The sequence below is a fragment of the Lathamus discolor genome, chromosome 1 (genome assembly GCF_037157495.1).
Source record: "Lathamus discolor isolate bLatDis1 chromosome 1, bLatDis1.hap1, whole genome shotgun sequence".
In the NCBI taxonomy this organism is placed as follows: domain Eukaryota; kingdom Metazoa; phylum Chordata; class Aves; order Psittaciformes; family Psittacidae; genus Lathamus; species Lathamus discolor.
The window spans coordinates 111,424,781-111,442,501 of record NC_088884.1 but is presented as its reverse complement, the minus strand read 5'-3'; the positions used below and the strand labels follow the sequence as shown (position 1 = coordinate 111,442,501).

Genomic DNA, 17,721 nt, shown 5'->3' with positions numbered 1-17,721 from the left:
CCACAAATAATAAAACAACAATGCATGCACATAGGCACATGTATGCCTGCATATGGGAATGGTCAACATTTATTACCCAGAAGGGAGACAAAACTATTGGTAGTGAAAGAATTTACTTCCATTCTTCCTTTTTTTTTTTTTTTTTTTTTGAAAACCAATTACTTTTAGAATACTGGAGTTACTACATTAAACTGGTGCAAATATTTATTAGTCACATCACATGAAGAGCCTTTGCACTTGGGTAACCTTTAAGCCTGTTTTTATCCTTTCTTTTGTCTTCTGGTTTTATTCATACAAATTATTTTGCTTGAAAATCAGTAACAATAACACACTGACGTAATAAGATGTCACTAACTGTGAAGCATGCACTAAAAAAATTAAGCTTAACTTTAAACATAATATGAATACCAAAAAAATAAGTTCTCATTTCAAAATTTAGTACGTCTTTACGCAGTCTGGTTTTCAAAAAGTGCAGAGCACCTTTCAAAAGCCAAAGCTGGCACCTGAGTACTGAGGAACCAAAAATCACAAGTTTTATTTTAAAACATTGGTGTTAGGAGTTCTGGCTCAACAAAGTTTAACTATTTCACAGCCAGGCAGCAATCAGGCCTTATAAGAAACAATTCCATGGCATCGGCTAATTCCTCCATTATTGGGCATCAAAAGACTTTTCCTGAGATTGCTAAACATGCAAATAATACAGGAATTGAAAAAGGTGGAGGTGGAGAAGTAAATAAGTGATCTAACAGTAATATCCTGGGTTTGCCATGGCCCCATCCTATCATTAAGCCTATGGAAATGTATTATTCCTTTTTTGAACTAAACTTCCTGGTTGCTCTACGATGTTCTTAATTTTTCTCTGTTTGTGCTGAATTATCATTCCCTACCATGTTGCCACCTTCCTCTGTCAACAGCCTCAACTGAAAAAGATGGCTCAGCCTGACATATCTGCTTTTTAAGTTACATATACATAGCATTTCTTATTAATTAAAGACACAGGAGAGAAATAGACAGCACTTTGATGAGATGTTAGAAAGAAAGCATCAGTTTAAAGGCAGTACACCTGTGACAAAAGCACATAGAATTTTTTAGTTTTACTGCAAAACTGGATATGCATACATTGTTCACAGCAAGTGAAAGCAAGTAATGGAGAAAAACCTAACACAAATGATTCTTTCTTATTGAAAATGTACACAGACCAAGTCTGTGTGCAGTTAATCAAATCCAGAGCCTTTTCCTTAAGTAACAGGACACCAGTTAAGAAATTTGGCCAAAATAAACTGCTTCTGCATTTTGGAAACAGCTCAGATTTATGGGCCTGGTTTGACCTCTCCATCACAAATACTTTATTACCACCCTCCCAGGCAACATCAGCTTCACCACACAGCCACATAAATAGGCCAGAAAACTTTTGTGCTATAAAAGCTGGGAAGCTGAATAAGTCAGACAGTTCAATCTCCCCATTCCTGCTCTCAGAAGAGAGTGAGTGGTGGAAGGCCATAGCAGAAGACACACCAGAGAAGCATTTTGTCTGATGACACACAAAAAGATATATTAAGCCTAGATATTTAAAAGGACAACTCTAGGAAGAGAATTGACATTTCTGTCCAACAACTCTATAGTAACCTTCTAGCAATAATAGATACAAACAGAAAAGTCAAAGCAAAATTACTCTTTTTATATAATTTATTTCATACATTACAGGATAGTGGTGTTATTTCATTTTGTGGATACTGATTTGCTCTTACTTACACACATCAGCATCCTTTTCAGTGCATCCTGGGACAAAATTTCAAAGGCAGCATAAATAGCAATCATTAATTTATAACTCTTCAGCTAATACATTCTTCTTTCAACATGGATGCTAAGTGTGCCTCTAAAGAGCTGCTGAGAGGACAAGTGCTGTCAATCAAATAGCCATCCTATTTTTTATGAAATGCAGAAGGTGCACAGAAGTTGCACGTAGCTAGAAAAATGACTGGATACAGAAGCAAAGGAACAAACCATATACTATGTCTTCAGACAGACTGCAAGTTGGATGTAATAAGGATCAAAATTTCAATACTCCATTGACAGACTACCTTGTCTGAGAGCACACTAAAATTCTTTCACTATCTTGGAATAAAAAAATTCTCCAGATGGTTATCCACAGCCAATGTTGTTTACTGCCTCTGGATGATATTGCTGGTTTTGTTGAACCAAACAGCAACAGCTGAGCCTGAATGCCCTAAAGCAGTGTTAGAATATAAAAAGTAAGACGGTCCAGGCCCTAGTGTCTAGTGCGCACTTTTGCTTCCTAAGCACTAGTCTGATCCTGAACCAGTTGTTATGCTCATAACATTGAAAAAAAAAAAAAAAAAAAAAGAGAGAGATTTAAAGAAAAAGGAAGGAAATACTTTCCCAATATTGTAAAGAGAAAAAACATACGCCACATCCTGGAGCAAAGCTCAGATAAGAGTGGCCTGAATTCTGTCTTTCCACGCCTAGAAATGCTAGTATTTTATTCTCTTATGTTCCCTTTCCTTACAAAGAGTACATGCAGGCTCTATCAAGAAACAGGAGACATAAGCTGTGTATCAGTGATTTTAAGAGATGCATTTGGAAAGTTCTACTGATGAACTCACTTTTTACCCTTTTTATGAAATACCATCTCTTGAGACACAGTCTTTTGCTAAAGGGTATATGACTGTCTTCTGCCAGTGACAATTACAGACTAGCAAAAAACCTAATATGAATAAAGGATTTTGGTGTATTTTCCTTAGTGTGTCACCCACCACAGCATTTCTCTTTAGTCTCAAGAGGGTATAATCTCTAAATAGAACTGCATCTTGCTCATGTCACTACAAGTGGAAAATGTGAATAATTAAAGAATTCACAGCTTCAGGTAAAATTACATCAATCTTACATAATTCAACACTACCAAACAGCCTTGGTGTGGAGGTGTGCCCCAACAAATTGCTCTGCTTCTGCACCAAAGCCAGGTCCCAACCCAGTGACTATAAGCCATAAAACCCAAACCAAAACTCACACACACACACACACACCCCAAAAACAAACTGGGGGCTAGCGGGTGAGAAGGAGGAGGAGTGAAGAAAAAAAGGAAAACATAAAAAAACTTACTTAATAGCAGCTACACTCAATTTATGCTTCGTAAATGCTCTTATTTAGCTATGAAAATCTTCAGGAATACATTGCAAAATACACCTGTCTCTACAGAAAACCATCTAACAGAGCAAAGATGAGGAATATGTTCAGAAAAAGATGTTTCTATAAGTATCAATCTGACCCACATCTTTCAGGAAAAGAAAACTGGAAACATGATTCCCTTTTAAATTCTGATTTTTTTTCTCTTTCCAATCTATTTTTCATGTCATAGTTATAGTGCCATTATCATGTACACCATGTGACAGAGATCAAGTTGCTGTTTTTCTTCTGCTATACTGTAATTTGAGAAAGTAGTCCAGCTCTGCTTACCCCATGACAAATCACCTTGCAGTGTCATCTTCCACAAATGACAACAGTTTTGAACTTGGGCAAGCTACAACAAAGCCACATGTCAAAATTTCACAGCTGAAGTCACAAAAAGTTTCCTTTTAAAGGAAGAGCTATTACGACTTGTGTTCCTCAGAGCCTTCATCTAAGCAATAGGCCATTTTCAAAATTGTATCATTAAAAGTTGAACCGTAATCAAATCACTCTAGTACCTTTACTTTTCTACTGCTCACTGGCACAAGGAAGACCCCACTGTATCTCTTTCAGTCTCTTCAAAGTCAGTGTTTTGATCTCAGAGTTTACACTTTCATTCAAGAAGTGAACGAAACAATGGGAATATGCACCAAACACCCACAAACAGCGTGGGCTAAGGTGGCCAACTGCCATTCCTTCATCCTACCAAATCGTAATTAACTAGATGCTGAACCACCAGAAATCCTGCCACAAGAAAAGCGCATGAATCACAGACGTGGGCAGACAAAGGATTTTCAGGAAGAAAAACAACAGAAAGAAAAATGGTAGCAGCCTAGGGTAAGACATGTATCTAAAGTAGAGTCCTCTGATGCGTGCCCAATTCTGCTGCTGTCAGCAGAAACGTATAATTCAAAACTGCACCATACAATCTTAGAATTATACAAGTTTTTAATCTTTAGTCCATTTCTGAGCTGGATGTAATCCTTCCAATTATTTATTTGGTTTTCACCATCATGGGACTCAGCATTTTGGCATGTCACTATAGTGGCAACAGATAAAATTGTTTCTCCCAAATTAGAGAAACTCTGTTCCTTGGAGAGTCATTTATTTTTGTGGTTTGGCAATAGCTAGCTCCTTGACTACATGTCGCATCTTAAAGTTACATGCCTGTGTCCTACAAAGTAGAATCCTATGTTTTCCACTTCAAGCATTTTACTGTAGCTCCCCATTGCACTGGATTGCTTTTCCACAGCTAGTCTTTCTGCACCTCTCATCTGAGGCCAAGGTTCTTTCTTTGTAAGCACTGACTAGCCTAGAGTCAGCAAAACTACACCTTTCTAAGGCGAGCAGTGTTAAAAGAACAAACCTTCCTTATGTTCCAAAGTTACAAAAGATCAGCTTATTATGTGAACTAACCTAAAAGGCTTATTTGAAACTATGTTTTATCTCACTTCTAGGCTTAGTGTTTCCCTGTTCTCTAATAGCATTCATCCCCATCTTTTTGTTAGTTGCCCTATGCCTTCTCTAGTCCATAAATAATCTCTGTATGCCAGTGACAGTATTGGCATAGATCTCTAGAGGAAGATCTATCTACCAGGCCCTATATGGCATCACATTCCAGGTGAGAGTGAGGTGGTCTATGGGATCCTTCGACTGTTTGCAAAGAGCTACACACATCCAGATGCTTCCTTCCTCGGTTTGTTTCCTAAGAAAAGGTGCTGGTGACTCTGTACTACTTGTACGGGGGGGCTAAGGAACTTAGTAATCAAATCCAGCTACAGTAATCAGTAATCATAGTTCTTGAGTGGCATAATGTACATTACCCACAAACTTTGAGCAAGATGCTAAAGACTAAGCTATAAAAAAACCTGCAAGTTTTAAAGTAAAGCTACCTATATAGCTGGCCCTCAATGCATGAAAGAGTCTTCTGGATTGTAGATTCGCTAATATGCAAGATGAAAACTATCCAAACTGGCTTAGTACAAGTTAGTATTGGTCTGAAAGCAGAGTCTTGAGTCTGTTCCTGGTACTTCAGGAGCCACATCATAGTAGTGCAGTTTTATCATCCTCATTTTCCTGCCACATTCTCCTGATATGTATCAGATAAAAGAAAATCAAAGGTAATGCTTGCTGCAACTGCCCTCTTGCATCACCTGAATAAGACTAAGTTTACCAAATCTCAAAACTACACATAAAGACTTGGCAACGACTCCAGGGTTGGTTTTGTTTGTCTTAAATAGTACCTCCTAAATCTCTGGTATTGATATGTTTAAATCAAATTTATACATAACAAAGCTCTTTAGACACAAGAGAAAAAAAACCCTATGAAAGAACAAATGAAAGAGAATAAAACAACCACTTTAGCATGGTAATTTCCTAAACAATCTAATTCTATTTAAGTAATCAATAATGGCACTGTGCCCTTCTTTTTCTTCTCATCAGTAACTTTTTTAAACAGTAATTGAAACTGTGTTACATGTGTTTCCAGTGAAATGGAAATAAACCAGGCATTCTGGGTTTGTTTTGGTGTGGGTTTTTTTTTTGTTTGTTTTTTTACTTTTTAAATATACTTTTTTTAGAAATAACCACTGGAAAACCAAGAAATCTTGAAGTGTTTCACAAAGTTGCACAACTGCAATAAAATAGCCTTATCAGTCTGGAAAGCAAGTCACTTTCACTAGCAGCCTGAGATAAGCAGTTCCAGTGCACAGAAAGCTTAAAAACCACAGGAGTTTCAGATTGTTGAGCAACAATTGATTTTAGATTGAAATTATCACAGATGTTTTGAAGAACATAATCTCTTCCTCAGGGTGACCCAGTTTCGGGTGAAGGTTGTTTATAAATTACTTTCAGAAAAATTCTCAGACAAAATAACGGAAGTCGCATTTGGAAAACATAGGTGACAAGAAGTCGATACTCCTTAACCAGAAATAAGACTCAGGTCAGAAAGAGAAGGCACAAGCTATCATAATTGTATGTTCAAAGAAGTTACTGATTCCAGAAATCTCAGTTAGTTGAATAACATTTAAGTCACACTAGGATTGTCTTCCATCCCGATTCTTTTTTCCCTTACTAGTTGGTTTATGATATGCCTTGGATTAGTCTCACAGTATTCAACTCTGCTACTGTTGACATCCAAAAATACTGTAGACATCACCAACATTACAATAAATACATCTTTTCAGAAATTTCTTTTCAGAAACACCATTCTACCAAAACATTTCCTACCAGAGTATCAGCAAAGCTGTCATAATCAGCAGAAAGCATGTACATTATAACCCTACAGATTTTAGTGATTTAATTAAACAGTCATGTATTATGAGAACCAATGTATTCTTACACATGACCTCAGCATAAAGTACTTCAGTTGTCAGTAAATCAGCAGGTTCAAGATAAATTGGAATATATGATTTAGAACCACTCAAGGAAAAAAGAAAAATAGGGAGAAACTACCTTAGGCAAGAAACTAAGTTAAATATTAATGAATCTATATTTAACTAAGACATGCAGCTAATAGATGGGGGAGAGAAAAGGAGGAGAGAGACAATCTTACAGTTTAGCTCTCACCTTTTGGACCATCTGAAAATATCCAGTTAAATTTAATAAGAGCATTTGAAATGACTAAGCATATAGACTGAAACTGAAAAATCCCACACCATAAGGAACGGCCTAATCAATTTCTCATAAATTGAAAAATACAGCAGCAATTGCATTGTTACACACTGAACTGAAAGGCAGCAGAAAAGCAAAATTTTGAAATCTGGACACGTGTTCAAGGGTATACAGTGAGAGACAGAATTTGCGACACTACTATTTAGAGAAATTACAGAGCTTCATCCCTGACAACTCACTGAAATCTTGAGAGACTGATTTATGCAACGATGAACTTAGCTTCAGCCTGCTTGCTGCCATATCCTAGACTACTGCTAACCTCTGTAAACTCTGCAGTTGTGGAGACTGCCACACTTAAGACCTTTTAAACTTAAATGTTCTTCCAAACTTCATTCTCTCATTGAGGTTTGCGGGTTCTTTTAGGTTTCTTCTGAAAGCTTCATATTTCAAATGGAAACTGTTTTAACACAGAGCAATTCCAATGGCTTCTATACTGCTTCCTCTAATGCTTTTACATTAATTGTATCCACAGCAAAAGTTTAATCATTTTTGAAAGTAGAACAGGCTAGTACCAGCATCAAAGTGGAAAAGCACTGTTCAGTTCACAACAGCATTGATTATTTTTTTTCACTAAGAAATCCCTATCAACTGGATTGTTTCTATATATAGCATATCAACAAACAGTTGCTTCAGAATTATTCAATATTGTTCTAGATTTCACATGAAAGTATACCAACCTACCCCTGGAAATAATAACAAGCTCACCCAATTCTTAGCGGTATAGCAAAAAGACTTCCGATTTCATCAAGCTGTAGTTTAGACCTACATATTCTGACAGTGAGTTGCCTAAATCTACCACGATTTCCACATACAAGATTTGTAGTATATATTCATATGCAAGCACATACTTTCTTCAGCAACACACTGGGGAGGACAGAGGAAGAGAGAAGTATTTTTTCTGTACCTGGCAAGTCTGAAAAAAGAAGAATGCATTCATTGAATCCATTAGCCAGAAGACGATCCCTCAGCTGCTGAAGTATTGCAACTCCAATACAGAACGGGAAAGAGGAATTTCCAAGCAGTAATGTATCCCACAAGTGAAAAATTTTGTGCAAAGGAAAGACATCTGCATGATGAACAAGCACAATAAAAAAAAAAAAAAAGCTATAGGCATATAAGTTAATAAAAACATATACACACACAGTCTATATAATTTTTCTCTCCTGTCTTAGGGTTTTTTCTTATTTATTTGGCAGCAAAAAGGACTCAAACTGTTCAGAAACAGGTTTATCTTCATATACAGTTTGATTATTCTGGAAATCATTAGTGCCTTCTTTCATTATTAAATATTTAGAGATGTGCAGGTTTTCATATTTCAAACACACACAAAGTTAGGTAATTTATTTCTCTTTTGGCACAGTACAATTATGCATTAGGACATGCATATCAGTTTTTCCAACAGTATGAATTCATTAATGAGTTAACCAACAAGCTCAACCACTTAAAATTTCACAAGGAAATGAGCAAAGCACAGTAAAAATTCACAGAATAAAGGAAAGACAAGGAGAAAGGCCTGTGAAATATAGCGACATTTTACATATAAAGCTGAAGTTGGCTCTCCTAAAATAAGCCATCTTCCAGCAAAATAGCTCTAACATTCTATTGCAATTCATTGCTAAGGAAACCATCTCCTTGGTTTTCCAAAGGTAGCGATTCTTATGAAAGTTCTTATTAAAGAATGGACAACTGCAAGAACCAGTGCTTTACAGTCAGAATCTTTAGAAACAGCAGTCAAGAATGGCACATTATATTCTTTGATATTTCATCACAGAAATAATCCATCAGATATTTCCAGAGCTGCCAAATTTTTTTTTAATTCAAAGTGTGCCAATGTTGACATTAACAAAAAAAAAAAAAAAAAAAAAATCACAGAGATCTTTGAGGAAAGAAGGTTTTTAATTGCTTTCTAGACCTGGGGTACTAACTTTGTCCTCTTTCATTAAAAGCTCACCAAATTAGAAAGCTCTTTTAGCTCCTAACATACATATGCAAATATCATAGTAAACCAGTGAGTGCTAGTAAAATGACAACGAAAAAACCCCGTGTTTCATTGATCTTTAAAAACAAAGTTACTCTCTTTCTTACATTATTTGGATAAGGGCAGGGGAAGCTGGTAAGGTTTGGTTTTGTTTGGTTTTTTTTTAACTATATCTTTTTTCCAGTAGATAACAGCTTCCTTTGCACACTCCCTAAATCCTGCAAGTGTAAAGTAATCCAGGTCGAATTTTATAAAATTCTTAAAAAAAAAAAAGAAAAAGAAAAAGAAAAGAATTATTGTAAAATCAGCACACAAAGTATGTGAGGCACTGTTGAGACTCAAACCACAACACACATCCTTGCAAATTATATGTGACCTACTAAATGATAGACACACCCCACCAATTAGGAGGACATTAGCTGAAAATGTGAGAAAAATTATGCTGAAGAAATGTAAGAACATTTAATCACAGAAAAAGGGTGCATACTCACGTGTAAACATTGTAAGAAACCAAGGAATAGCATAAAGCTGCAGAAGGTGGTGATGAGAAAAGAGAACAAAAAAATGTTTTAAGAGTTGAAGTTATCTGCGACAATTATCTACTACATTAAAAATTGCCTAACTTGGCATAAATGTATCTAAAATAGGAAATAACAGGAGTGGCAGAATAACTATCACACAACTTTTAGCCCCTCAGAGATGCTCTTTCCTCCCCCAAATTCCCATTTGCGTTTCTTTCAAGTTACTAGTTTGTGATACTGTACTGAAAACAATAGCAAAAACAACCATCACCCTCACTAGGCTTATGTTTGCAAAAAATAATCCCCAAAGTCCTAAAGAACTCAGAAACCTGCTCTATTACACTGTCACTGTTCTCACCTTACATATATATACTGTTAAGTGATAACAAGCATAAACTAACTTGATTCAATATATCTTTTTGACTATGGAAAAAAAACCTGATTCTATATAAATAACTAAGAGTGTAAATCACAATTTCCAACAGAAAAATTAACCGTATCTATCTTTTTCTCCTATGTTGCTATTTATTAAAATGTATACTTGGCATTGAACAGCAATAAGAACAGTTTCATTCTCAGAACCATATACTGCCAGTTACTAAAGCCTAAAGTATTCATGTTGTTCTACTGTGACCTTTAAAGGCAGGTGTCATCTGATTTGAGGCTGCTTCAGCACTTATACAACTATTAGACTAAGAACTTCTACTGCTGCAGTGGTCACAGAAAACCTCTAGTTTCTGTCAACTTTCATTCTCGTAATATCATATAGAGAAAATTTCAGTATGCATTAGAAAACTAAGCATTTGTTACCTTAAGAGTTTTTAAATTTTCAACTAATTATTTAGCACGTTGAAGGCAACAAAACCTACTTTCTTGAAACACTGAACTGCACAGAAAGTCACCACAAATTAGGGATGCAAGAGCGAGATGATCATTGTTAAATTTTATTCAGTTGCATAGCTCACGTGCTCTGTTTTCTACTTCTGAAGATTTACTGTTAGACATAAAGCTTAATATATTACTTTTTAGCTCATAAAGTGTAAATTAGTCCTCCTATTAAGCTTTCCCTGGAAGCAAGCAAATGAGAACTAGAAAGCCTAATTGATATTATGTTAATAAATTACTACTTATTCCATAAACCCTTAACTGGGTTATGGCCCTGGCTAAATGATGCACACATCTGCTGAAAAGCTCTTTAGCACAGCTCTAAGTTTTATTTCTATGCCTTTATCTGAACATCTGATAACATCTGAACATACTGTCCATAAAACTAAAAAAGCTGTGATGACCAGACTGTTCACTACTTTCAGTATTCGGGAGGCTTTTACAAAGCTTGGCTTCCATTCAGCCAATTGGTTTTAAGGGTTTGAACCCTTAAAACTGTTGAAAATCATGATATTTCTATTACTATTTTAATCTTCTGATACATTCATACTATTTCACTGAGTATATCTTTACATGCCTTCCATAGATGGCTCTCTGCTCAATAACAACATACCCTGTTCGCTGAAATACCTCCTACAGTGGTTATGATCAGCCAATACCTGTTTACCTGCTTGCTTTCAATGCACTAGAAAATCAAGCACTCCTAAAAGCCTGAGCCTCCTCTTTGCCTGGTGGTACATATTATGCGGAAGTAATTTTGAACTATATTACTTCCTTGGTATTTAAAAGCAATTACTTCCTCCTTTTCATACATTTGATGAATATGTTTAACCCAGATCCATACTTTCTCCTAATTTCACAAACACCTCTAATTTTGTATGCATCTATATAGAAATATACAAGAAAATACATAAAATTTTTAACATTAGGCAGATCATTAAGATGTAACTACAAGGCAAAGCATCGCTTTGCTCTAAACCATCATTACCATACTTAACAACAACATGAAAATATAGGTCAAACTATTTAAGTAGAAAGTATTAGGCAAGTTTTTTATTGAAGGGATTTTTCCATCTAATTTTCATAATGTTCTAAGACAAGGAGGTCTTGGTAAACCTGAAGAGGCTATGATTACTATTAATAACCAAGCAAAGAAAAGCCACAACACTGGTCGTTGCCATACAAGTCAAACTGAAAAACAGAGACAAAAAGAACTGCATTGACTTGAAATCCTTAAATGAGTAGGCTACGAAACTCTCAGCGGCTGACTGTACTTTTAATATATTATTAGTAAATGCTGCCCTCTAGCAATCACTAGGTGGAACAGCATCGGGCCATGCTTTCGTACTAACCAGCTGCTAAAAAGGTTTTCAAGCTCTCACTATTGAACCCTGAAACATAATCGGGTTGTGGCTTTTACTGAGACTTAACTCTTCGTAGCTAGAAAACACACCTAATGTTTAATCAAAGCAGCGTTTTAACTCCTGCAACAGCCTGAGAATAAGTCACATTAAAATAAGAGCCTGTAAAACTAATACTCAATATTTTTTGAGTGAACTTGAGATCAGCAATGCCGCAACTATCATTTTGCTTTGCTAGTAAAATTCAAGCTCTTTTTTTTGATATTTCTTATACATGAAGAAAACAGCAGTCCCCTAACATAAGCTCCCAATCAAACAATCTGAATAAATCCACAGGGTTTTTTTTAGTTACATTTGTCCTTAGGTTTGCTTTCCTTCTCCATCTTTCCCTGCCTCATTATTCCTATCTAAAGCTTCCTTTCCAATAGTGCTCTGCTATAACAAATTCTGATTAGTACCTGAGCTTGGAGATGCAGTTCACTGCTCTTCAACAGGCTGAAAATGTTTTACTTGTCCATAGTTACATGGGCATATTTTGAAAAGAGTGCATCTCTCATCAGACATTAAAAGATGTTAGAGATACTGGTTCAAATCTTGATGAAAGTTTTTCTAAGAGCATTTCATTAATTCCCTGCTATTACCGTCTGGTTTTTTTCATTATTTGACCGTTCCTCCAGAAGATGAGAGCTTTACACACTTGTGCCTACAGCAGATTGAGATTTCAGTTACAAAGACAGTAGTTTTAAAGAAAACTTTGGGAATTTTGATTCTAAAAACATTTCAGAAGAAATAGCAAGGTGAAAATGAGTGTTAATGTTTGTTGGTGGTGATGGTAGAGAGTATTAAAAGGCACAAACAAGCTTCTTGTACTCTGAAAAGTCTGCAAGAATTAAGTGGCTGTCCTGTATGATTCAAGTGTACCTTATGAACATTATAAGATGCCTATAGTGAAGCTATGTACCTGTCTGCAGGATAATGAAAATCAATTATTTAAAACTGAAGGTTGGAGTTTTCAAAACATCAAAAATGCCAACATTCTTTGCAAGTTCTTGTTTGTTATGCATGTATATAACACCTGAGTTTCCCAAAAAACTAAGAAAATTCAGAAATCTCTAAGAAAGTTCACCTTCTACACCTCGGAGAATTATAGAGCTGAGATCAAGGTTAAATACCGACAGTTTTAAAGATAAACACAATAGGAGTAATCATTATTCTTGCAGTCTTTCATAGAAGAATACTTGCCCTGACAATCTGTTATTCAATGCAGTGTGTTATCTTAAACCAGTAAACTGTTGAGTCTTCACCATCTTAAAAATATTTACAGATGGATAACCCCCCCCCCAGTACATGTTAAGGCATATATTTCACACTAATACATGCTAAGGCACGTATTTCACACTGTTTTCAGTGCTCAAGACTTTTTTATGTTGGAGCCTTTCTTTCTCAAGGCTGAAGTCACACAGGAATATAGGAACTACCACGATCAATGGCAACTGGGCAAGAATTCTATCTCCAGCAGTGAGTACCTCATTTGCTTTAGGAAGAACAAAATTTTCTGTCTATGAATTTGCTGTGGTTTATTTGTTTGGGGTTGGTTTGGGGTTTTGTTTTTTATTTTGTTTGGGGTTTTTTTGTTGGTGTTCTGTTTTGCCTGATTGATGTATGTGTGAAACAGTGTTGTCCAACAATAAGCTGGAATTGTCCTAACAAGGCTGCCTCCCAGCTACTGCTTTTTGTTTCAATTTTCATTTGTGAAGAAAAAAAATGTTTTTGCCCTCTACAGCTTCCTGAAGTGGGGAAGTGGAGACGAAGGTGTTGATCTCTTCTCCCTTGTATCCAGTGATAGGACGTGTATGAATGGTTCAAAGCTGCACCAGGAGACATTTAGACTGAACATTAAGAAGCACTTCTTTACTGAGAAGGTGGTCAGACACTGGAACCAGCTTCCTTGGAAGGTGGTTGATGCCCCAAGTCTGTCAGTATTTAAGAGGCATTCGGACAATGCCCTTAACATGCTTTAGCTTGGCTGAACCTGAACTGGTCAGGCAGCTGGACCAGATTATCATTGTAGGTCACTTCCAAGTGCAGTAGCCTATTCTATAAACCCCCCCATCTTGCACCTCTATGTTCTGTCTTCAAAACAGATAGACACATACTTAGCCTCAAGCCTATATGGTGCCTAGACAATTAGTCAGAACTTTAAATGCTACAGAAAGGTGCAAAAATGTTTTGATGACTGGGGATGCAAAGAGAATCTACCCACCTACATGCAGCTACACAAACAAAATATGAAGAATGATCACTTTCCTCACAAGATAAATACACCAGCAAGAAATCTCTCCCCAGGATTTACCAGTAGGTAAATGGGTAACAGAACAAACAGAGATAAAGTACTTCAATTGTGGGATTTTTAATTCTTGGATGAAGACCTATTACTAACACCTCCTGCATATCGCCAAAACCAAGCTAAGGTATCTACCTATAACAGCAGTTCCAGCACAATGGAATTAGTAACTGCATCCAGACTTTGTCATCTCTGTTCATGGCCACCTGTCAGCTGTGTCTAGCTTCCATAATTTGCAGCTGAAAGCTCTTCAGTTTAATTTATAGCTATAGTTACCCTTTTAGTAATGTAGCACACTTCCTTGTTTTCCTTCAGTTCAAAATTGCCTGCTGTTGATATTAGCATTATTCAGTAAAATACAGAATGAGTTCTAAAGCATTATATGTGGGGAGAAAGGGGAGAAATTATAAACTCCAGGAAAGTCAGCAAAGAACTGTAAGATTCACCATATATATCCCTCTATTTACATGTAAATCACATAGCCGCAGCAATGTGCTTCATCCAGGCCCTGCATCAGCTATTCAAGCTTCAGCAATATTCAATATTCTGAGAGCTACGTGACCTGAAGCAAATAAGAAGGGTGCCAGGAAACACAATCTTTCCTGCAGCAGAGCCTGCGCTTCAATGATGAAACACTAATCAGGGTTTACTCTGATAGGATTAGCACTCAAGCACGAAACTCTGGTTCAGGTCTCATTACTACAGTGCATATCCTTCACCTTGATGGATCCTGTGCTATCTTGTTACAGGTACAAAAAAACACTTCTCACTAATCTAAAAGGCAGAACAACTTTTACTTGTTAAAAACAAAAAAAGACTATTTAGAAAGGACAACCTCTTTTCAGAGGCTACTGTTAATTTTAGAACTACCATTTGTATTCAATGAAAGTTGTTTTTTTAATACACCTCTATTTTGTAATTATTTAGTACATTACCTAATCATCTCTAGACTTTAACACTTGAGAGACATTTGACTCTCAAATTTCACTATGCATTGTCTATTGGCTAGCACAACACAAAACCTAAAATATAAAAAAATGTGATTTTAAACTATTCCATTTGACTTGCACCTTGAAGGTTTTCAGTGGAGAATTTTGAATGTATAAGAAGACACTAGGAGATGCTGAAAGATCAAGTTAACACCCAAGGGAGGTTGCCACAGAGCTCTCATGTAGGTTAGTAGCAAAAATGGGAACCTGTAAGATGGTCAGGGAAAATGATATCTTTACTTCTTCAGTTGTAACTAGGATTCTGGACAAAACACATAGAGGAATTGCTTTGGTCATCCACAGCCGACTGCATTTACACAGTGATGCTGCAAAACTGATTCTCCATCAGGAACTTAAACCTTGCTGTTACCCATGCTCTTCAACCCCCAAAATATTTAGACTTTCTAGAGATCAATGTTCTCCCTTCTTCCCACCTTTCCTTCATCTTCTTCCCACCTATCCTCTTTAGATGTGGGCTATCAGCAATACATGTGGTCTTCTCAAACATCTCTCTTTATAATGCAATACACTGGCTTTTTCTTCTGCTCATTTTAATGCCACAGTATCTTTTAAATTTGTATCATTCATAAACAACATTATTACATCAAAAACAACTCTACAAATCAAAGTATGTATCTGCTTTTCCATTACAATCTTTGTAAACAGTGATAATGAGTATCTGTCAGTCCCAAAGACACACACAAATTCACCCAGGAATTGGTGAATATGTACAACAAATAACTTTCAGAGGCTTAGCCTTGCTGTTTCAACTTAAATTATTTCCTAATAAGCATAAAGCTTTATACTGCTTACAGAAGAAGTCCATATAAATTTCTTATAAAATTTATATTTCTACATCAGCATCACTTGACTTCAATTTCCTTATTCCATTTTGACCTCTCAGTCATCTCTTCTTCTTATTGCCAGATTTCTAAATGTCAAACATAACATGACAGAGACAATATCAATTAATAATGTTCTCTCTATAGCCTTGCCTAAATCTACTTTTCATACACATCAATCAAACTTCAGTGATGCTATCATATCTAGTAGATAGATAACACTATAAAAATGTTTATCTTGGCTTTCTGGACTATATATACCTCTCTAAACAAAAGAGGAAAGCTTCACTATTTGCAGTGATAGCTAAAAGTGAGCCTTTAAAGAAAGCCTTCTTTTGCCTTTTCCAACATACCCCTCCCTCCATTACATTTTGACTGATTTCTCAGTTTTCATTTTCCTCTATCTTACAGGCTTCTTTCAATGAAAGCATAAAACTTGAAGACAAGTTAAGCACTTGTCCAATGCTTTTGATAGATTCTAACAAATGACTGCTAAGCATCTTCCAAAGTATGACACATCTACAGATTAACCATCGCTCACACATATTTTTCTGTATTATTTGCAAATTTGCATGTCTTTTGTGTTAACCAATGGCATTTAACTTGTTTGGAGAAATCTAGCTTTTAGTCATTTATGGACATTAATTTCTGTAATTAATCCATGCTTTATAAATAAAATTATATTACATAAAATTATATCTTTTAAGATGAATCTTCAAGTCATAACTGGCAATTAGTACTTTTTTGTATTTACCATGCTAACGGAACAGGAAGGATTGAGGTATGTAAAACAACAATCAAAACTTTACCATTTTATCAGCATGCTCAAAAAAGTCCATTAACATGAAAGTTTCACTTATGTCAAACTGCCACTGAAATAATCTGGAAAGGCATCTCCTCCAAGCTGCCCTCATTCTCCATTTTTTACTTCCTTTGAACAATACTTATAAAAATGTTTAGCACTTACATCTGGAATAAAACCAATTTCATTAAGGTGGTTACTCAGCTCTGGATCATGGAATGCAATCATCTGGGAAAACACTGTCAGGTATTCTGAAACAACAAGCAAATTCAAGGTCATTGACAAAAACACAAGCCACCACATGCTGTTAGCTCACAACTGAGCTGTAGTAAAGGAATAACACTATTTTTTAAAATAATTTATTTTCAACCTACAATTAACCAGCAAGTGAATACTACTGCTGCCCTCTTTGTCAGCATTATATTCAATACAGAGGAAGGAATGTTTAATTTCTTTTCCTCAGTACTTCACAATCCAGATTTTCAACAACGGTTTACTTGGTTCGACTCAGGTTGTTATGGTCACTTGACATGTAAAGTTAAAGAATTTCCAATATGATTATGAGCCACAAGATACTCACAGAAGCAAATCAGAACAGGACTGTTCCAAGGATTTTTAAGCCTCAAACTGTTTTAATGATAGACACATTTTATACTTTTTAAATTATATTCTATGTGGTTTCTTTCCTACAAAGTTAAATTTTGTAACCCAGAAGTTTAAGGCAACAGGGCTTTAAGGTTACTATTTCCATGACCAGTAACACTTTAATTTGTATTTTTTTTAATAGATAAGAAGAGATACTTATTGTAAAAGATAAAATGTATTACATTTTCAGCATGGCACATTAGGCCAAGGGGCGCTATTTAATTATCCAAATAACACTTGCTTTTAATTGGAAGAGAAGCAGCCAGCAGAACACAGACATTGACAAATTTCTTTCTCTCTGTTCTGCCCCAATTCCAGTTTTGTCCACACCGTCATATCCTTTGTTAGAAGGAAGATGAAGAGGCAATAACATTGTAGTTTTGTAACAGATGGCAATTCCTTTTCCTTTATGCTCCCCAAAGAAGAGTAATTAGGGCCTAGACAGCAAGTTGAGGGGGAGAAGATAGACAAAGAATGCGAACCCTCCTCCCATGTC

At 35.9% G+C, this 17,721-nt stretch overlaps 1 protein-coding gene across 7 annotated transcripts in view; it reads right to left on the bottom strand.

Moving 5' to 3' along the window:
• The window catches only part of TBCK (TBC1 domain containing kinase), a 99,216-nt gene that overhangs the window by 34,527 nt on the left and 46,968 nt on the right, over window positions 1–17,721 (bottom strand). For all 7 annotated transcript variants that reach the window (XM_065690607.1, XM_065690658.1, XM_065690650.1 and 4 more), the window contains exons 20-22: window positions 16,746–16,831; window positions 9,328–9,364; window positions 7,763–7,924 (exon numbers count right to left, since the gene is read on the bottom strand). In XM_065690607.1, coding sequence (XP_065546679.1) covers window positions 7,763–7,924; window positions 9,328–9,364; window positions 16,746–16,831 — 285 coding nt within the window. The remainder of the gene's footprint in view (window positions 1–7,762; window positions 7,925–9,327; window positions 9,365–16,745; window positions 16,832–17,721) is intronic.